The 22,560-nt window shown below is 36.1% G+C and overlaps 1 protein-coding gene across 5 annotated transcripts in view; it reads right to left on the minus strand.

Annotated features, from left to right (window-relative positions):
* Window positions 1–22,560, minus strand: part of RALGPS2 (Ral GEF with PH domain and SH3 binding motif 2) — a 151,952-nt gene that overhangs the window by 1,466 nt on the left and 127,926 nt on the right. For 2 of the 5 annotated variants that reach the window (XM_021682807.1, XM_021682804.1), the window contains 8 exons: window positions 22,175–22,310; window positions 20,845–20,996; window positions 17,340–17,394; window positions 15,046–15,123; window positions 13,368–13,473; window positions 10,620–10,712; window positions 4,040–4,145; window positions 1,800–1,891 (listed from right to left, as the gene is read on the minus strand). In XM_021682807.1, the coding sequence (XP_021538482.1) occupies window positions 1,800–1,891; window positions 4,040–4,145; window positions 10,620–10,712; window positions 13,368–13,473; window positions 15,046–15,123; window positions 17,340–17,394; window positions 20,845–20,996; window positions 22,175–22,310 (818 nt within the window). Of the gene's footprint in view, window positions 1–1,122; window positions 1,666–1,799; window positions 1,892–4,039; window positions 4,146–10,619; window positions 10,713–13,367; window positions 13,474–15,045; window positions 15,124–17,339; window positions 17,395–20,844; window positions 20,997–22,174; window positions 22,311–22,560 lie in introns of those variants that run through there. The other 3 variants (XM_021682805.1, XM_021682806.1, XM_044915939.1) reach the window with 3 other exon arrangements.

The following is a 22,560-nucleotide window of genomic DNA, read 5'->3' on the forward strand; positions in this document are numbered from 1 at the left end:
CTTTGAAATATAAGTATATTTTGTTTTTGAAAATCAGCTGATGAGTCCTCTAGACAAGGACTAAAGAGGGTTTCACCATGTTAAAAAAAAACTCTTAACCCTTACTGTTTTCTGAAGTTGTGCTGGGAGAGATATTCTCACTTCAGTGGTCATTTCTCTGTCCTTTAAAACAGCTTAACAGCTATCACTTTAGTAATCTTTTTCTGAAAACCTAGAATATTCAAGAAAAAGGGGAGGGGGAGTCTCTTACATGTGTCACCTTCTGAATGAAAAGATCTTTAATAATACAATCATAATTGAATCATAAATCAAATACAATACAAATGCTCAAGTGCTTAAAGTATAAATTCTCAGGTCTGGTTATAAGAAACCCATGTTTAAATAAAGTATAAGTTCATTTCCTCCTAAGTTCCTTGAATATGATTTAAGGTATTATACTTGAGTGAATCAGAGGCTTCTACCAAAAATTTTCACATTTCACAGCTGTGAATGACAATACTTTAAGCACACTTAAAGAATGTAAGTTGAGTTGCACATAAGCTTAGTCTGTTCACTCTGTCCCAGGCCCTAACTTGACAAAGGCAAGAAAGTAGTCTGTTCTATGGCGTTTTATGCCCTTAGTGGAGGGTGCTAAAAATGATACCAAATACTGCTATCAGTCTTTCATATATATATTTGAAATAAAAATTCTAAGAGAACAAAGCCTATTCTAACAATATTTAAAAAGAATGGACCTAAAGATAAAGACATTTGCTTGTTTGACCCTGTGTAGGTCATTTAGCATTTCTGAGACTAGTTTCTTCCTTTATCAAAAAAGGGGTAGAACTCTGGTCCTGACAGCACAGGGTGAAAAATACTTTTAATAAGTGATATAAACTTATATGGTGTATTGTATTATTCACAATTAGCTACGGATAACACTTAACTGTACACTTCTGATTTTCAGTACCTGAAATCAATGGTCTTCAAATATATTCAAGTAAAAACTGGCCTACAAAAAGTCTACACATATTTCCATAACTGCAGTTATGTTTATTTTACGTCTGTTCTACCAATCCGTGGCTCAACTTTAGATCTGCAACAGGGTTTGGGGAAAACAACACCATGGCTTCATTTCTCCTCTGCAGCTGAAAGCCTTTGAATTAGACCATCTTTGTTTCAGTGAAATAAAAACAAACAGATCCAAATGGCTCTGGGTTTTGCTGCAACCACAGGAACCTACTCAGGTTATTAACAGAGTAACGATGAATCACAATAATGTTTATTAAAGTGCCATCTAAGTTTTACGCCCCTGGAGCTCTATTTCTTTGTCTCTCACTATTTTCTACCGACATGGGCAACATTTGCCTCTTTTGAACACCTTAAGCTCCTTCCAGCTTCAGGACCTTTGAACTTGCTGTGCCCTCCAGCAGACCTTAATCTTCACATGGCTGTTCCTTCTTGTCACTCACGTCAATGTCTTTGGGGAGATCTCTGCTGCCCACTCTTATTTATTTAAAGTTGTGTCTACTCTCATCACTCTGTATCACATAATTCTATTTTGTTTTCCATATATATGTATGTATATATAGTTCTGTATATAGTTTTCAGCATTTGAAATTTTATTTGTTCATTATTTTATTGACTATCTCCTCACTAAAATGTGGACTTCATACTTGCCGACTGCTGTAAGAAAAAGAATAAAAACAGTATCATTTTCCTTCTTCATTCATAAAATTAATCTGTTTACTTCCCTTGGAACTCTTTTAAATACAGTCCCAAGCGACGGACCATCCTGAGGACCGAGAGACACTGCTCACCTGCTGCTTGTTGCTTTGGCAAGCTGCGCTCAAATGCTTGAACCACAGCATCGCGTTCATTCTGTTGCCAGCTTGAAACTTGTATGAGTTTCCTAAAGTTATTAAAAACAAGGGGAAAATGATAAAATTTTAAGGACTCTGACATATAATAATTCAGTCATATATCAAAGAGCAAAATGAAACATGACTAGAATTCTCAGTTTCAGAATTCTCTGTCTCTAGCACCTGATTTTCCAATATGAATAAAAAGAAGAGTTCTCAATGCTATGCTCACATGGTATCATTTATTCAGAAAGTCACCGTTTTGCTGCTTATGAATTGGAAGAGAAGTATTCTTGTCTCCTTAAATATTCTTTAGAGAAAAGTATACCTAAATAAAAGAATCGTTTGGCTCCCCTAGATTTGTATGTGGGACTGAGTACAGAATATGTTAATATTAAGTTTTTACAGGCAAAATGCTTTAACACGTTTAACATTTAAACATTAGGTATGTAATATGATTAAGGATCAATATCAACCATGCTTTTAGGTGTTAGTTACGTTTGCTGAAATTATCACGGATTTCTGGGTCTACTGAGGGATTTCTGGGAAAATCTAAAGACTCACTGATTCCTCTTTTAGAAAATTAAAAACTCATCCGTGTTGTGTATATTTAGAACTTATGTTGACTAATTCAAGATTGACACATAATAGATAAATCTTATATGGTTGTTATGTATTAAGGTGATAGACTGAAAAAACAAAGGATTCATGTACTGAAGGCTGCCCTAAGTTGAGCTTTATTCCCTTTTTTCATTGACCTAAGTTTTTATTTCCCAATTTGTATCGAATTCTACTCTCTCCTTTATAACTGCATTCAACGGCCCAAGAGTCTGACCTTTCTTTAGGCATGACAGAGCTTTCCTTTGAGACTGGAACACTCAGAGAACTTTTTTACTTTCAGAAGCAACAGTTTCATCACCAATGTTTCATGTTAAATAATACTGTTTTACTTGCTGAACTCAGATGTGGACATTAGAGCAATCTGAATCGAAGGCGTATCTACAATTAAGCTGGCCATAGCTGCCATTTATCTACTTTCTCCTCCCCCTCCAAAAGACCATTTGTACAAATGTTACAAAAACCTTGGTTACTTGGAAAGAGTCCCATCAAGCTACACTAGGGAAACTGAAAGAAAATAAAATGTTAACTAAGCCCAGTGAAAATGATCTCCTTAAAATGTAATTTTATGAATAATGCCTTTGGGATTTGGGGTTGGGACAGGGACTTCTAATTCAGAATGCTGAGCAGGGAGTTCTTACTCTGTAAGTCAATCTAGTTCATCTCAAAATGAGACATTTTCCTACTATTATTTTTTTTCCGTATTCAATATATTTGCTTAAGTTTTCACTTAAAATGCTGTAATATCCTAAAAGTGGAATATCGGTTGCTATAAAATACATTCTGAATAGAGGTGAAAATATAACTGTACGGTCAATAAACAGAATTTCGGTGGTGAGTTGCTGCAGTGGCAGATTCTGGGCAGAGAGGAAAGAATTTCCCATCTGGCTCCCTCTGAGGTGCTTATCAACATGCAGGAAGAGCAGCAATCACGTCAGGCTGTGTTCCGACGGCCACCTGCGGCCTCCACTAGAGATGCAGGGTCTGATTCTACACGGCCCACCCTCCAACTTCTCTGATCCACTTAAAAAACTCCACTGGTCAAGAGTCAATCATTTCCTTCATAAGCCTCTCTCAATATTGTAAGCAAAGTATTCATTATGAATTATACTTATTTGGAAAGCGATAGGAGTTAAATAACATATTAACCTCATTAAAAATAATGGACTAAAAATCATTTAGAGGAAAACCTCTGCCACATTCAGAACTTAAGCATAACAATTTATTTGAGGGTATAGACGAAGGGGTACTACATATATAGCAGATTTCTGAGGCTTTAAAGTAACTGATTCTCCAGTTCCCTCCTTCCCTCCCTCTCTGCCTGGTTCTTAGCTCCTTAAGGATTACCTGGGCTTTTAATTTCAAGCTTATGCCCATGCAGCAAAGAAAATATGCTTATAACAGATATTGATACCAGAAATATTGATATCATTACTCTACATTATGAGACAGAATTATTTCCCAAGAGACAAAACTACAAAAACATGTTCCTGGTCAAGTATTCTAGTTAAACTATGTTTGGACCAACTGAACGTTATGTACTCGCAATACCTTAAACCCTAGATATGCTAATCATTCACCTTTCTCAGAGTCAGTCAGCAAGAAGAGATCTGGGTGTTCTGGGTCATCAGCCATCATCACCATCCATCCTACCACAGATACGTTCTTATTTGATGTTGATTTGAACTGAAAGATAAAAAGATCATTAATGCAAACACAAAATTTATGGCTCATCCTAAGCAAAAATTAAGGATAAGCATATTTTCAGTTTCTCCCATGAGAGATAATATTTGTGACTTCATGTTGGTTAAGTCTGCTCACAGCCTTTTACTTACTACTAAATTCTATTTAGGCATGCCCTCTTTAGACAGTCTCCTACTCTTCAGATCCTTCCTAGCTTCAACTCTTCATCAAAACCTGTCCAAAGTCTTGATTCCCAAAAAAGCATGATCTGTCGTTGGATCTGATAAATTCATCTCTGTGGGTTTTTTCTGTTCCTTACTACACTCCCCTGAACCCCTTCCTTATTAGGAAACACACCTACATTTTAATAGAGGTGTTATCTTTTTTTACCCAGCTTTATTGAGATATAATTAACATATAACACAGCGTAAGTAAAGTATACAATGTAATAGGGGTATTACCTGAAACCTGATGATTTACTAAACCAGCAGTGCTATTTTTTTTTTTTTTTTAAGTAGGCTCCATGCCCAGCATGGAGCCCAACACGGGGCTTGAACTCATGACCCTGAGATCATGAGTGAGCTGAGATCAAGAGCTGGATGCTCAACCGACTGAGTCACCCTGGTGACCCAGACAATTCTTAATAATATATTCTTACTTGTATTTCTCAAAAAAAGGTATTCTTAGTATGCTTGTTACTTTTCTATTCTTTTTTTTTAAGTTAAACTTGAAATAAATGTAATGAAAAAAAAGGGCTGTTAGAAAAGAACAGAAAATTAGGTTAATTTCATTCGTGACCATAAATGGAAAAATGTTAAATAAAATACTGGTGTATAAAAAAGCTGATAGGGGTGTCTGGGTAGTGTAGTTGGTCGAGTGTCTGACTCTTGGTTTCTGCTCAGGTCGTGATCTCGTGGTCATGAGACAGAGCCCCACGTTGGGCTCCACGCTCAGCATGGAGTCTGCCCAAGATTCTCTCTCTCCCTCTGCCCCTCCTGCTCATGCTCTCTCTTGCTCTCTAAAATAAATAAATCTTAAAAAAAAAAAAGTTGATATGAGATGACCAATCTGGATTTATCCGAGGAATGTGAGGTTGGTTTAATGTTAGAAATCAACCAATGCGGGGCGCCTGGGTGGCTCAGTTGGTTAAGCGACTGCCTTCGGCTCAGGTCATGATCCTGGAGTCCTGGGATCGAGTCCCACATCGGGCTCCCTGCTCAGCGGGGAGTCTGCTTCTCCCTCTGACCCTCCCCACTCTCATGCTCTCTCTATCTCATTCTCTCTCTCAAATAAATAAATAAAATCTTTAAAAAAAAAAAAAAGAAATCAACCAATGCAACTAAGTTGGGTTTATTTCAAGAAAGCAAGATTAGTTCAATCAAGTTCAAAAATTATTTTTTTAACTTTAGAAAAATTATTAAACTAAATCACCATATTAACAGATTAAGAAAGAAAAAAATACATTCAACTCAGTTTACCCAACAAGCTTTTGCTAAAATATAATGTATATTTGTGACAGACTAGGAATAGAAGGGAACTTCCTAATTCAATAAAGAGTAACCACCAAGCAAACAAACAAAACCTACACAAAAACCAAACCAAAATAACGCAGGAAAGATGACAAAAAAAAAAAAAAAAAAAAGACAGCCCAAAATCAAAACCCTGCCACACACACTCAAGGGTAAAATGCTAAAAACATTTCAAAATCAGTATCAAGACAAGGATGCCTATCATTGCTACTTCCATTCAACACAGAATTTGAAGAGCTAGTCAGCTTAATAGGGTAACAAAAAGGAAATAAAAGGTATAAGAGTAAGGAAGAAATAAAACTGCCATTACTCATGGACAAAGAAAATCCACTCACATCTACCAAATTAATAAGAATGATGAGCAAAGACACTTGGAAAAGATCAGTATGAAAATCAACTGTAATTCTATACACGAGAACTATAAAAGTCATTTATAAGAGGGGTATCTAGCAATACATGCGACAAAAAATATACAGAAGTAGAACGCATAAAAGGCATCCGAGACATAAAACAATGAAGAAATACCATGAGATGAAGAAAAAGGTTTGATTTGTAAAGATGTCAATTCTCTCTAAATTGATTTATATAGATTCAGTGTCATTTCAATAAAAATTTCAGTAGGATTTTACGGAACTTCAGAAGCTGATTCTAAAATTTATATACCAGAGCAAAGGAGCAGAAATAGGCAATACACTCTTGGGAAGAGTTAGTCAGGACCTGCCCTAATACACATCAAGACTCATAGAGCTACAGTAATTGAGACCATGGGCTACAGGACAGGGACAAACAGACAGGGTGATGAAAGTCAAGAGAGCCATCTGGGCGTAGAGACGCAAATTCGTATGACAAGAGTGGACTCTGCAGACTGATGAAGGAAGAATGAACTGTTCAATAAATGATGCCAGGAAAATTGGTTATCCACGCAGAAAAATCAAGAAAACAAATGCCTGACCTTTCTCTATGCATTTACACCAAAGACTTTCTTGATGCTGTTGGTCTTCATATACAGCTGACCCTTGAACAACATGGGTTTTAACTATGCAGGTCTACTTAAAATGCCGATTTTTTTGGATAAATACATTACAGTGTCTTTTTTTTCCTTATGCTTTTCTTAACATTTTTTCTAGCTTACTTTATTGTAATAATACATCATACAATACATATACAAAATGTGTCAACCAACTGTTTATGTTATTGGTAAAGCTTTTGATCAGTAGTAGGCTATTGGTAGTTAAGTTTTTGGGGAGTTGAAAGTTATACACAGATTTTCAACTGCACAGGTGTGGGAGGGAGGTGGCGTAGGTACCTCTAACCTAGTTGTTCAAGGGTTCACTGTACTAATGGGGGCGTATTTGTACTCTTATAGTTTTCACTTATCAGTACTTCCTTATTGGTAAGTATTTTGAGTCTTTATAGATTTCTATTATAAACACTACAGGAATATTCTTCTACAGGAATTTTTGTGCACTTGGTTCAAGGACTTCCACAGGACAGATTCTCAGATAAGGAATCACTGGTTATTATTAGGTTATATACGGACTAGGACTGCCCACCACAAAAACAATACCAATTTAAATTTCTGCAAATCATGGATAATAGTCTATGTTTCCCTACACCATGGACAATGCTCTACTAACAATCTTCAAAATTTTTGCCTAATAGCAAAAAAGGGCATCTTCTTTTTTTTTTTTTTTAAGATTTTATTTATTTATTTGAGACAGAGAGAATGAGAGACAGCATGAGAGGGAGGAGGGTCAGAGGGAGAAGCAGACTCCCTGCCGAGCAGGGAGCCCGATGCGGGACTCGATCCCGGGACTCCAGGATCATGACCTGAGCCGAAGGCAGTCGCTTAACCAACTGAGCCACCCAGGCGCCCAAGGGCATCTTCTTTAACCTGCATTTTTGATACCTAATAAGGTTGATCATCTTTTCATGTTTACTAGCCAATTATATTTCATCTTCTATTTATCTCCTCTTTCCCTTTTTCTAATGTCCTGTTTTATTCTGAGCTGTGGAAAGTTGTTAGTTTTGTTACAGATTTCTTTTCAAGCACAGTCTTGGTCTTTAAAAATTTAACTAATTGAATAGTATTTATTCACTCTTTACCATACAGCAATGGGTTCAAACATACCTCCAAAATTTTTTTTTACAATGAATAAACTTCCAATAAAAAACATTTTTACAGTGAATGTTTTCATTTTAAAACATCCAAAAAGGGGCTCCTGGGTGGCTCAGTCGGTTAAGTGTCTGCCTTTGGCTCAGGTCAGGATTGAGCCCCAGGTCTGGCTCCCTGCTCAGCGGGGAGTCTGCTTCTCCCTCTCCCGCTGCCCCTCCCCACCTTCACCCCGCTTGTGTTCTCCCTCTCAAATAAATAAATAAAATCTTAAAAAAGTCTAAAAATATAGACATAATAGGAGTCCCCCTTCGCTCTCCCCAGTTATTCTACCCTGGCAAGCCTATTCTGTTCCTCAGAGGCAAAAAAAATATATGGAGAGTAATAAAACTTATAGGTTTGTAGGCTTCCAGATTTCTTCCTTCTGCATTTATAGACCTAAATGAACAGGTATATCTTCATTAGTAATTTTTTCTCCCTCCAGCTTTCAATTTTGAAAGGTTGAAACTACAAAGTTGAAAGAATGCCACAGTGGTTACCCACGAATCTACATTTTATGCATTTGCTTGATCTTTTTGAACTGCAGACATCATAAAACTGAGTCCTAAATATTTCAGCACGTATAGCCTAAGAATATATTTCTATATAACCACAATATAAGTATCTAAGAAATTTAACAGATACATCATTTTTTATAAAACCCATATTAAAATTTTTTCAATTGTCCCAATTATGACCTTTGTGGTTAAAAAAAAAAAGAAATTACCTCCAGGATTCAACTGAAGTACACATATTGCATTTACCTCTCAGATTCTTCAGTCTCTTTTAATCTATAACAGTCCTCCTGTCCGCCCCCACCCCCCGCCCCGCCCCATCTACCAAATTTTGGTCTTAAGAATCCAAGCCAGTTGTCTTGTAGAACGTCCCATCTGGATTTGACTGTTTCTTCATGATTAGATTCAGGTTAAACTTTTGGCAAGAACACTACATAGGTGGTGCTCTGTTTATAGAATACATTTTAATCCTTTATCTGTTGCTTATATATAGCCATTATTTTCTTCTAATAATATAATTTTGTTTGAAAATGATTTAAAAAAGTTTTCCTTTCACTGCTTTTAGTTCTGTGCCACATCTCAAAACTGATTCTATAATATTAACACGAGCCTGCCTCTCTACTCTCTATGTTGTTCTTGTAATTCCTTCTTTAACCCGAGCAGTTTTAATTTAAGAAGATTAGGAATATAGTTCATTTCCTTGGCACTCAATTTGATTTCCTTACAACCCAGTATGCTCTAGTTTCATCTGGCTTCTTTCTAACTAAAGTTTAGGAAAAAATAAAAAAATATTTAATTTTGAATAGCTACTTCTTTATAATCGTCAACTAAGTGAAACTGAGCCAAGCATCTCAAAGTGGCTATGTGAAAAGTTAACTGTATCTGAAGACAAAGGATTTAATTTAGCTATAGCAATCTTTTTTCCTCCCTTTGAGGATAGCAGTATTAATCAGAGGCAATTACTCTGCAAAATGTTTGGGTGGAACTAGTGTGTGTAACTCTGTTGGGTGTGTGAGTATTAGTCACTTTGACCAGAATACAAAAAACAGTCCTTTACCTCAATGTGAGGACTTTATCTAAACAATTGTAAAATAACAGTGGGCAAAAAAGCCAGAACTTCAGGGGCGCCTGAGGGCTCAGCTGGTTAAGTGTCTGACTCTTCATTTCAGCTCAGATCATGATTTCAGGGTTGTGGGATTGAGCCCCAGGTCAGGCCCTGATTCTCCCTCTTCCTCTGCCCCTCCCCCGCCCTTAAAAAAAAAAAAAGCCAGAATTTCAGAATTTATATGATTCCATTCAGGTACGGTGCAAAAATGAAGCAATGTGTTGTTTAAGGAAACATATATGGTAAACTCTAAATTAGAGAAGAGCAAGGCAATGATTAATGTGAAATTCAGGACAATGACAGGTGTAGGTATGGCAAGGAACGAAGGTTGATACTATTTTATGGCACTTACAACATTCATTTAAACCAATAACATACTCTTCTATAAGAATAAAGAAGAGCTTCTCTGAATTATGCAATGTCACTGGATAATTTATACATAGTAAAAGGACTCAGTTTTTTTAGTGGATTACCTTTCCTTGGTATGGTAAACCACTTAATTTCATGGCAAACTACATGACTTAGAAATAAAATTCTTCTCAAGGGGATTTTATTAATGCAACATAGAAAATTTCTTCCTTTCAAAGACTGTATCACTAGCATATAAAAACAAAACAGCATGCAAAAGAGATTTATAGAAGATTCTACATTTGGAGAAAAGTGCATTGAGAGGCTTCTTCTAAGTAATATGCAACACAAAAAAGTGGACTAGAGTAAGCATAGTAACTATTATTCCTCTTCACTGTTGAGAAAAACCACTCCTGAGATTGAGGTGGCAAAGAACTTTAGATGATGGTCCCAATTTTTCACATTTTACAGATTATGAACTGAGACTCCAAAGCAGTAATTTTCAACTACTTTCTGAACAAGAAACCCAGACTTGGGAAGGTTTTGATGCCAAAATAGAGTGGGAATAAGCATTTTTGAGCTTTGATGGAAAAATAGCATTCAAAAAAAGAAACTCTAAATATGGAAGTTATTCCAAGACCTTCCCTGGAATGGTCTTACTAAATAAAAATAATTCTACCGCAACACTCACACAAGGAATAGATGTTAAGAACTTCTGGAATAGAATATGGAAATGATCCAAATTGCTGCATTCCATCTGGACTACTTTCTTTACAACCATGAAGAGGGACTGAAACTCTGCTAGCAGTTCAGAGGAGGAATACTTACATGCTTTCTCTCTGTAGCTTTTAGAGATTTGGCAGCATAGTAAAAAAGCTGTGTTCCACACAGAGCTGCCCAATACTTTGTCCACGATGCCACCTGGAAAGACAAACACAGGAACATACTACCACCGGCTTCTCAGTTTCTTTACTTTCTTAGTGCTGATGACCTTTAGCTCCACTCCAGCCACCTTAGTCTAATCTTAGAGTTGAATCACTGCTGAAATCTTTTATCTCCCACATTCCTGTCACTTCCACTGAATATGCTCTACTACTACTTTCATTCAGATAACTATTGGTTTTATCAAAACCCATACCCCTTTTTAACATTATCTACCCTTGCCGCTGCCTCGCCATCCTGTATCCTTCCTCTTCCTTCTTCGTATTTAGCCAATACCACATGGTCCAGCACTATGGCCATTCCCTTCCAAATCCTTCAATCTCACTGTCCCTCTCTCCTGATAGAACCCTAGCCCTATTTAAATCTAACCATCTGATTACTTGGCACATTATAATAACCGAATATTGCTGGAGAAATCACACAATTGTGCCAACTGATAAAATTAGAACCAACAATCTCTTTAGAAATCAACAGTACTTCATTTTTACCCCATGAAGTCATTATCCTCCTTCTCTCTGGAGATAACCATTTCATTCCTTTTCAAAAACCCTAGTACTCCATCCCCTTATGATAGCACTGCACACTCCCCAGAGAGAAATAGGTGAAATCTGGTGAGGACTTCCTCATCTTCCCAGACCAATTCCATCTATTTGTAGACCCACCTACTTGGCCTTTCTTCCTGCTGCAACAGAAGAGTTAACGCTGCTTTTATCAAAGGAGAAACTACCCTCCTTTTGCTCTAGATTCCTACTATGTCTCACTCCCTCAAGAAATCTGCTTTTGTCATTTACTCCTCTCTCCACTGTCTTGATTTCTCTCCCTCTCCCATCATTACACAAATGAGGCTTCACAGCACTCTCATCTTTGAAAATCCCTCCACCGCCGTGTCCTCTGCCCCATCAGAGAGCATCCAATTTTTCTGCTCCTGTTCACAGCATTAACTTCTTGCAAGGTGTCTCTAATCCCTGACTCTACTTCTCTCTTGCCCATTTTCTCAACTTACTTTCAGTTAGGCTGCTGATGTAAAGGTCACTGATCACTGACATATCCCAAAGCCTCTGTTCTTACCACAGTCAACCTCTTAGCAACATCCGACACGGCTGGCCACTCCTTCCTTCTTGAAATACTTTAACCGCTGCGCTTCTCTGGTAACAGTTCCTTCATTTTCCTCTATGCTTCTCATAGCAGACCTTGATGTGTTACATAGTTCTATCCTCGGCCCTCTTTTCTTCCCCAGCTATACTTTCTTCACAGAAAATGTCTCACCTGGTCCCATACTTCAAATACCATCTGTATACAAACGACACCCACATCTCCATCTCTGGCCACCACCTCTCTGCTGAACTTCTGACCTGTACTTTTTAGAGCTAAACTGACATCTCCACTTCTATGCCTAAAACGCACATTAAAGTGAAATTAGCTAAGACTTACCGGCCCTTTCTTGAAAAAACTTTCCTTGTTTCAGTAAACATTCCCAACATTCATCCAGCTCAGCCCCCAACCCAGGTACCACCTTCACGTCACGCGCTCTCATACACCGCACCTAATACATCACCAAGCAACCCTACCCGTTCTCTCTGACTTCACCTCCTCCACCTGCTGCACCTCAGCTCCACAGGCCTTCTCGCTGCCTGAACTCAGATCCTCACACGGCTAGCTCACCTGCCTTGTTCAGACAGCAGCTCAGATGCCTCGCTGTGCTGACACCTCTCCTCATCCTCTCACCTGCCATGCCATTACCTTATTTCAAGGACTTACTTTCTATTTGTCTTGTTGGAATGTCATTTGCACAAGGCAGGCACTGTGCCTCACCTTGTTTGCTGCTCTGTTTCCAGCATCTGACACACAAGAGTGTCATAATGCCTCAACTGACACGCGACTCCTAGTTTTTACGAGCTGGCCTCGTGTGGCTTACTGGAACGTAAGCGGCAAAATCAGACTGCTCAGCTGTAAACCATTTTTACATTTTAAGAAGCTCTCATATCTTCAAAAGTGTTAAGTTTGGATACATACTGAAGTTTTTATTCCAAACTAGATAAATTATACTATTATTTGAGAAAAGAAAAAAACAAAGTCTTCTTTCTTTAGCAGTCAAACTGCTTGCTGGGGAACAAGAAACTTCTATGTTACATACAAAAGGCTTTGTGCTACTAAACTTTTACCACTTAAAAAAATATAACAATGGTTTGGAGGACATTTAATATCTGGGTTTTATTTCACGAAGGAAAACAAAACTTCATTACAGAGATTTAAATAAACAACTTAGGACTGACAAAACAAAATTGGTTGCATTCCACTTTTTAGGGTTATTACTCTCAATTCTTTATTTTTCCTAAACTTATTACTAGAATATTTCATAATGGCATATACTTTCAAGGTTCTCCGAGAAATGGTTTTGTGTAAGAACTACATTAGGGGACAGAGAGGGGTACAGGAGCACCTTGATGGACACACCCTCAATGTATGATCTAACTGAAGTCTAAATTAAGAAACACGGTGAGGCAAATGTGCATTTTCAATTATTTCAAGTGTACCATACATCTGGTTTTATTTCATTGTTTTCATATTTTTTAGGGTCCTGTATGTTTGCTTATTTTTAGAGGTGTGTTAAAATATAATACGATAATATCTTACTGTAGGCTTTTTGCCTTCTTTTAACAAAGTTTTTCTCCTGAGAACACCTTGAATAGTAACAGCTCCTGGATATAAATGTACTGCCAAATCTTCTGATTCTGCAGAACTATAATAATGGAATGAAGAAAAGAACATGTAAGACCTCTCGTGTATAGCAGTTACAAAGCAGGTACTTAAATGAAATGTAATTACTCTTAGTTTTAAAACTTTGTTCATGTATTTAGCATTAGAAGACAGTGACAATTATAAAGGCTTACTCAGCTGAAATTTATAAGCTGTCATAGAAGTTTAATCAGGAAGTTATTAAAGTCAACAGATGGTTAAAAAACACACACTTTATTACATACTTGAACAAGTATAATTTAGAAAGAATAGAGTAATTCACTTTAGTGAAGATTAAATTAAGGATTTAAGACTTTTCCTTCTTTTTAACATGACACATTTGCATCACTGCTGTAAACTTTTTTCCCCTTAAGATACTTTAAGTCCTGGTAGGAAAGGTGAGGATTCTTTTTGTTAAAAAGTATTTAAGCATACAAACTCAAAACAGAAAGAGCAGAAGCTCATAAAAAGGAAGAAAAGAAAAAGAAAACCCATGCTTAATTTAATTCTAAAATAGGTGAGGGAAGTAATATAGGCAATAACAACATATTTAAAAAACTAGTGAACTGCAATAAATTTTAATAACATTTAAAAATATGCTATCAATGCATAAGTGTTTGATTATAACCTAACAGCTCTCCAAGGAAGGAAGAACTCCCAAACTCAAGATTTCCTTTTCATGTATCTTAAGAAAACCACCACAAGATAACCAAACATTTAAATATCTTTCCCCAACTGACTTAAGGTCCTATATTTAAAACAACAATAACTTCTACGAGTCAATTAAAACATACACACTAATAAAATTATCTGCCATTCTTTGGGGATCTGACATGATCTGCAGAATTCCTACAACAGGGAAGAACACTGAAGTTTGCCAGTTTATCCCTTTATGATTATTTAGGTGTCTTCAAAGTGACTTAAAAACCTAGAGACCACTAGAATTTTCATCCTATTGCTATTTATACTCAGGGTATACACAAAGAGATTAGACACCAAATTGACAAAAAGTTTACTTCAGAAATTGGCTACTGTATGTGCTGTATTATGAAGTGGCTGATTACCCATTACCAGTAACCTCCAGCCCCACATCAATCTAACATTCTCATTTCCTTCCGCAGCTAATATGGTGCAGAAAGAGACCTGGTTTAACTAAGAAACCACTGAACAAAAATGAGTTTAAAAGCACAAACATTATTTACTGAGACTTGTCTACATTCAGGTCCTGCAGTTTATATGAAAAATTCTTAACAAAGATAAACTGAATGGAGCCTTACTAGCAAAGTAAATGCTGTGACAGCAGCCTTTGAATAATGCTTATCCAAGAACCAGCAGCATTACAGAGGCCTGTGCAGTTCTAAGGCCACCAAGTTGGAATTATTCTGCAATTAGCTCAGTGGATCAGAAAGAGAAGTTCAAATTTATCTCTAGATTAAATCTTGGCAAGAAAGCTTTTGTGGGCATTTTTAAACCAATTAATTGAGAAAGAACAGAGATACTGTGAGATCACACCCATTTAGCCAATCACCAACACCAGAGGGGAGTTCTGTGACCCCTGAATGCAGGGGGATTGTACCTGCTGGCCTTCACGTGGCTTCGATGGCCATTTCGTGCCACTCGTGTCACCGGGCCGAGAGAATGGTATAATCTGTTCCTGTTGGATTCCATTATAAATTGTATATATTACATATGCTTTTATTCACACAATCATCAATACCTAGAACAATGTAATAATTTCTTCCTGTAATACAGCTTTCTAAATTCTACAAAAGGACAGTATGTGGTTGCTCCTCTTTCTTTTAAGCATGCAGCACAGATTTAAAAAAAGATGTTTTCTTCTACTACTGACTCTAGAAATACAGGTGTTAGGATATACCATACATTTTAGATACATTTGCTCTCACAAATCTGCTAAAATAATTAGAGTTATTTATAACCAGTACTATCAAAACCTGGATAATACTTCAAAAATCCTTTTGTTTCTATTCCAGTTCTTGGATTCCAGTTTAAAAATGATATCTGGATTTATATAAATAACTCATTTTTATTATATGTCCCTATGAAGACACCTAAAAGCAATGTGGGCTGTAAACTTAAAATTAATGTGGCCTAAACACCTATATCGTCCTCTCTATCCTTTTCGTTAAATCCAAGAAAACCAGTAAAAGAGAGAAGCTGAGTAATAAAAGCATTATTTTATTTCCACAACAACTGAAATAAATGATAAAGCCAATAAACGATAAAAATGGTCTGAGATACTATTTATCCAAAATGGCATGTAATACTTAACAAAGGAAATAAACACACACACAAAGAAACACCAACACTTCTTTGCCTGGGAAAAGCCAAAGGTAGCACTGTTGATAAATGTTATTTAAAGCAAAAAAGCATTATTTTAGCAACTTAAGCAGCAACATATTTGATGTCTCTGTAGAAAATAAGGACAGAGGGTGATATGTTTAACATTCAGAGAACTATTTTCAAATTCACTATCTACAAGCAGTATTTTAAAAATCCTAGTTCTTTATTTACTTTTTATTATTCCATGTCTGAATTTTGCTGGGAAGCATTAATTTGCTCTCAAAATGTTCCCAGAGCCACAGATTTAAACTTGGCACAACTACAGATTTTTTTTTTAGCTGCAAATGTCTGCAAAGCAAAACATTTGTCGTAAAAGAAATCTATCGTTTTGAGATGTGAAGGTAACACCATTAAATACTGTCTTCAAACGTAACCTGCTGGGATGAGGACAGATTACTGAACACAACACCATCCTGGTTATTCACTTTGTAATGCATGCAAACTGAGAAACGATTTTTTTCATCCATGTTTTTTATCTAAAGATTACAATACACTCTATAATCAACATATGATGCTCTTCCTGGAAGGAAAGAACTGAAATCACTTGTACGGACAGCATGCCAGAGGCAACTTGTGTTTTTCTCATTTCAGGCAAACCCTAATAAAGAGACTGAATATAAAAGTTGGAAGAGAAATAGTATGCAAAAACAAGTTGTTAAGGCCCCCCAAAAACAAAAAATAAGACTGGGGAACTCTGATAACTAGAGTAGAAAGGCTCAAGAGTACTTTGAAATGCTCGGTTTACAAATAAAATCTTAATCACATAACAGAGAAATCTTCATGAAGTTTCATTAAGAACAAGAATATTCCAATTAAACAGCATGAAATTAACCAATTCCAGTATCGTTTACAGATAGTTAATAAAATTGTTTTCTACTAAAAAAGTGATTGATACAGAGTTAGGTAACTATTTTCATTTCCATCGATTTTAATATGGCACTCAAAATTCAATCTAAACGACACTCTGCTGCTTAGAAATTTAGGTTGCTCAGTTTATATACAAAAGGGAGCAATTATTTTGGCAAGAGTCAAGCATCCTGTAAATATGAAAATGGAAGAACTGAAATGGTCGAAGACAATATAAAAGTCCTAATGGATATTTAAGTAAATAAATTATTTGCACTGTTTGGCTACATTTTTAAGAAGATCTTACATTCGAAGATCAATATAGCATGATACCTGCTGTAGGCAGATGACAACTTTTAAAACTTAATAAAGAAAGGAGAAGGGAGCATGACTTACAGTATTTCAGTTGACTATGACTGGTTATTATGATTTTAAATTTATAATTTTAAAGGTATTAAAATTCAAATACGCGGCAAGTCACCAAATAAACATGTATTTATTAGCTAAGACTTAAATATCAACTGCTAATTTCTGCCACCAGATGGAAGCTTATAAATAGTGCCTTAGAGACATGTAACAAATATTACCTGTTAAAATGCATATGATCCTATCTTTTAAGGAAGACAAACTAAACTTGAAGCAGTTCAAATGAACGATTCTTACCTTTCAAAAGCAGGCCATGAGGTCTCTTCACTTAGTTCAGAACCATCACTGCTACCTAAAATCAAAAGTTATTCTATTTTTAAAACATCAGAATTACAGTTTAAATTTCATATTTTAAAAATAAATTCTTTAATTGTACTTATAAAATGACAGTCATGTTATCTGTGGGTGAACATCCACATATTAATTCTTCATTCTAGTATTAATGCTGCTAGGCTCATTCGCAGTATGTTGGAATCTGGTTGACAAGACTATCTAAAATAACAAAATAGCATAAGACATTTTTGTAGAACTACTTATAGCTCAGATTCATTATGTTAATAAACAATTTTCTACCATCAGAGAATGTACCATAAGCACAAAATTTTTCAAAATTTTGTCAAAATTTAAGACCAATATAATTGTGAAATTCTTAGAGGTTCATGCTATACTTTCCCTTTTGTATTCCTTTTAAAACCTTTTACTACCCTAAGGATAAAAAGCTTAATGAAATTTAATTTTTGCCTTCAGAGGCAATGTAGAACAGGATGGAATCCCTAAATTAAAAAAAAAAAATCGTGCTGTAACAATCTAAAAACTTTCTCTTTATAGCCAGAATAGCAGTTAAAATAAGTTTTACGTTAGCTAAAGAAAAAACTGAGGGGAATAAATTTGGAAAGTCCAAAACAGCTTACACTGATTTAAAAGTTTAAAGATAATTCTGGCTCTCAACAAAACTGATGATTAATCTGTCCCTTATATAGCAAGTTGAACTGTCTATCAGACCTTTCATACCAGTGTTCCATAAGAGACACAAACTCCAATGCTAAAAGGTACGCATTGTATGTGATGGATTAAACCTTGTTTATGTATTTAGAGTGGTACTAGTTATATATATACTATCCTTGGAAAAACTGAGTAACAGTAACAGAAAAAATTTTCTTTGTTGTGTGGTTCAGATGAGAAACTGGAACTATTCTGTTGGTAGTGGTAGGGTCTTATAGATTCTCTTTTGATTTGTAGCATTATGTGGTAAAGACTGAAAATCATAAGTAGTATGACTTATTTGTAGAAAATAAAAGTTTTTCTACAAGCATGAAACTCAGACTGGGTATGCTTCTCTTAGCTAGGCAAGACTTATCTAAGAGTTTGTACCACATTAGAAAATGTTAAAGGCCACCATCCCAAGCACTGGTTAATTTCTCTGTAGTACCTTCTCAAAATCTCCATGGTATAGACTGATAGTGTATATTAAAGTTACAGCTAAGGAAAAAACCCTTTTGTGATTATAAACTGTGTGTGTGTGTGTGTGTGTGTGTAACATCTACCACTTATGGTTATAAATATACTTTCCTTCCAGAATATATAGCTTTAAAACAATAAACCATGCAAGGTAATGTCTATGTCTAATGTTCTAATTTATAAACAAGGATTTAACATTACCCACTTAACAGCCTTAAAATAAAAAATAAATACAAAGGCAAAAATTAGTCTCTTCCTTTTTTGAAAAAGATTTTTTATTCATAAGTTATCACCCTACCAACTAAGTCAGCCAGGTGTCCCTAAAATAGTTTCTCCCATTCTAAAAGAAAGGCCTCCATATTGAGACACTAACTGTAACTGAACGAAATAACGAGATAAATAACTATCTTGTGATATCCAAAAGAACATCAGTGGAAAGTAAAAGCCACAAATAAAGAATTATCATTATAAAATTCATGATGGGGAAAAGTCAAATATTATATATATTTGAGAGCTGTAATTTAAAAAATTATTATTTTTTGGTTTAAGTGGCATGCCAGATTCCATAGTGTAACAAATTTACTAATTTAATGGGAAGAAAGTTCTTTTTCTCTTTTGCAAAATTACTCTGCGTATTGTTTTCAAGTTGACTGTGATATTTGCATAATGACAGCTTATAGCATTAATGAAGAGGTATTTGAGGGGCCAACTTGTCTTCTATTTTGTGAATTTTGTCATCATATAATCATTTGCACTTTGGAATTAAAAAACTGCTGAATGGTGCTGGAAAGCTCTAAATCAATTTTGTTTACAGGGTTTGGAACTCTCAAGGGTTAAGGAAGTCAATTTGTTTAAGAAAATGAACTCCTTGAATTTCTTTCTATTGACTATGCATCAATATTGAGATGATCCTATTAACAATAACAGGCTTAGCCCCTGAGCAACCTGGCACTTAACCAGAGAGGAAGATATTTTCTTCCTTTATTCCTTTTTAAATATAAGAAGGTTTTTCTAATAATCAAAAGAAATAATGCTCATTTAAAATATTCAGAAAATAAAGAAGTTTAGGAAGTAATAACAAATTTTCCTCACAACCTCACATCCCTTTCCAATATGGTTGCGATTTTCTGGTCCCCTTCATCTCTATTCCCTGGCCTCTCATTCTCTGATCTACTCCAATCAGGGCTCTGACTCCACTATTCTACGAAGCAACTCTTATCAAGGTCACAATGACTTCTATCTTGCCAAATGCAGTGGTCAATTCCCATTCTCTTCTTTTCTTTTTCTTGCATTTGATAGTGATACATTAAATACTTCCCTCTTCCTGGAGATACTTCCTCTACTGGGCTTTTGTGATACCACACTCTGATTTTTATGGCTATTTCACTGATCCCTCCTTCATATTTCCTTTGATGGCTCATCTTCTTTAAAAAAAAAAATACTAGGGGCACCTAGGTGGTGCAGTAGGTTAAGCATCCAACTCTTGGTTTCAGGTCAGGTTGTGATCTCATGGTCATGAGATCGAGCCCTGTGTCAGGCTCTGCGCTCAGCACGGAGTGTGCTTGAGATTCTCTCTCCTCCCTCTGCCCCTCCTGCTCATGTACTCTCTCTCTAAAATAAATCAGTCTTAAAAAAATAAATAAATAAAAATAATTAAACAGACCTCTAAATGTTAGCATGTCTTATTTATTTACATTCTCTTCCTTGGTGACCTCAACCAATCCCATGGCTTGAAATACTATGCTACATATGCGAACTCCTATGCTTTATATCTACAGACCTAACCTGACCCCACTGAGCTCAAGTGTCATATATTTAGTTACCTATCGGACAACTCCATGTGTACCAAACATGTCCAAAACAGGATTCCTAACTCCTCAAACCCAGTCATCCTTCACAAATACCTCACCACCTACAAATGCTTGCTCTTCTGGTCTTTTCTATCATGGCAATAGTACTATCATCCAGAAACTGGGAGTATACCCACTCTACCCCTTTTCTCATTCCTACAACCAAACTGCATGATGTAACCAATTCAAACAGTCCACCTTCGTTTCCCATCACTCCTCAAATGCCTCCCCTTTTGGAGTCAAAAACATTAAGCAGCTTTTAAAACACCATGATTTATTAACTTTAGTAGGTACTAGTAAGATGATCCTGTATCTGATTGCTACTTTGCTTTTATCAAATTTTCTCTATGTATATTAGGGTTAATGACTTTTTTCCAGCTGAGTTTTAAATCTCATTTTCATAAATTGAATCCTCTCAGAGAAGTATTTCTCACCTATTGATATTCCACTAGAAAGAGTAGAACTTTCAGCTTGGCCTCGAGATGGTGCATGGGGCTCCATGACGCTGTCATCTAATAGATGCCTTGGCCCTGCATTTGGGAACGTTGCACTCTTAAACTCGGCTGTGTTCATTTTATGAATGAAACTGGAAACAAAGAGAAATACTTTTCATATCTTTTACTATTGTTGTTAATTCAAGATATAAAAGATACTCTTAAAGATGCAAGATACAGAACATTTACCTGCTATCCTAAACTGACTTCTGAATTCTCATACTAATAAACACACAGATTTTACCATAAAAGCCTCAAATTAACATTTTAGGGAAAGTATTTTAGGAAACCAAACCAGGCCAGAGATAGTATTTTAATTTCATCTTGAGTCTCAGGTCCATTAAAAAATTGTTTCACATTTACTTTTGGAAAATAGCTATTTTAAAAATCATGGCAAAGGTGAACTATGGGGGCGCCTGGGTGGCTCAGTTGGTTAAGCGACTGCCTTCGGCTCAGATCATGATCCTGGAGTCCCAGGATCGAGTCCCATATCGGGCTCCTTGCTCAGCAGGGGGTCTGCTTCTCCCTCTGACCCTCCCCCCTCTCATGTGCTCTCTCTTGCTCATTCTCTCTCTCAAATAAATAAATAAAATCTTTAAAAAAAAAAAAAGGTGAACTATGGGCCCCATTTTGAGTAAACGATCTTACAAAGGTAATGATGTTAAACAAAAAAATCAGCTTCCTTTTCATTATATTTAGGAATAAAAGGAGTAATTTTTTTTTTCCCCAAAAGATTTTATTTGACAGAGAGAGCGAGCACAAGTAGGCAGAGCGGCAGGCAGACGGAGAGGGAGAAGCAGACTCCTGGCTGAGCAGGGAGCCTGACAAGGGACCCGATCCCAGGACCCTGGGATCATGACCTGAGCTGAAGGCAGATGCTTAACGACTGAGCCACCCAGGAGCCCTAAAAGGAGTAATTTTTATAGACCTTTATTTATGGTGACTTATTTTGATTAAGACAAGCAATGGCTGTTTTGCTGTAAAAGTTGTAGATTTAAAAGGAAAATGGGATATTGCTTTCCTGACTTTATGATGATACTCTGTAATATAGTTCATTTATCTCCCCCAAGGGTAAGCAGTGGGAGAAGCTTATTTCCAAATTAAGGTAAAGGAAAAACTAAATGCTTCTAGGCAAACAAAATATTTTACTGAATCAGGAAAAAAACTACTGTTATACAAATAAAACTACGTTTAACCAATAAAATATATAGAAAATAAATCCAGCTGGAAACAACTTAAAAATCTGAAAGATAAAATGAAAAATGCTGACTTATAGCCCAAGCTATGGCACTTCCTGTGTCCATGTGGAATCAAGTTCCGAGGGGACGGCGGTGTCTGTGGTAGCAGGGCTCCTTCAGCTGCCACACTTTTTCTTCCACTTTGCGGAGATGCTCCTACTTCAGGACCTAGCAGTTAAATGCAAAAAAGAGAGAGAGAAATTTTCATATTGTTTCAAAAGATTGTTTTCTTTTTAATCCCTTGATAAAAAATATAAAACGTGGTTTAAATTTTAAGATAATAATATTGTTAATTCTATTTAACTGACCGAACATTAAAATAGAAGAGATGGGCTCAGGATATCACTTCGCAGATAAAGCCTGGACTAATTGCTCAGAGGAGTCCCAGTTCAGTGCTCATTTAATGTTTTAAAAACTT

Source organism: Neomonachus schauinslandi, chromosome 6, assembly GCF_002201575.2.
Source record: "Neomonachus schauinslandi chromosome 6, ASM220157v2, whole genome shotgun sequence".
Lineage (NCBI taxonomy): Eukaryota > Metazoa > Chordata > Mammalia > Carnivora > Phocidae > Neomonachus > Neomonachus schauinslandi.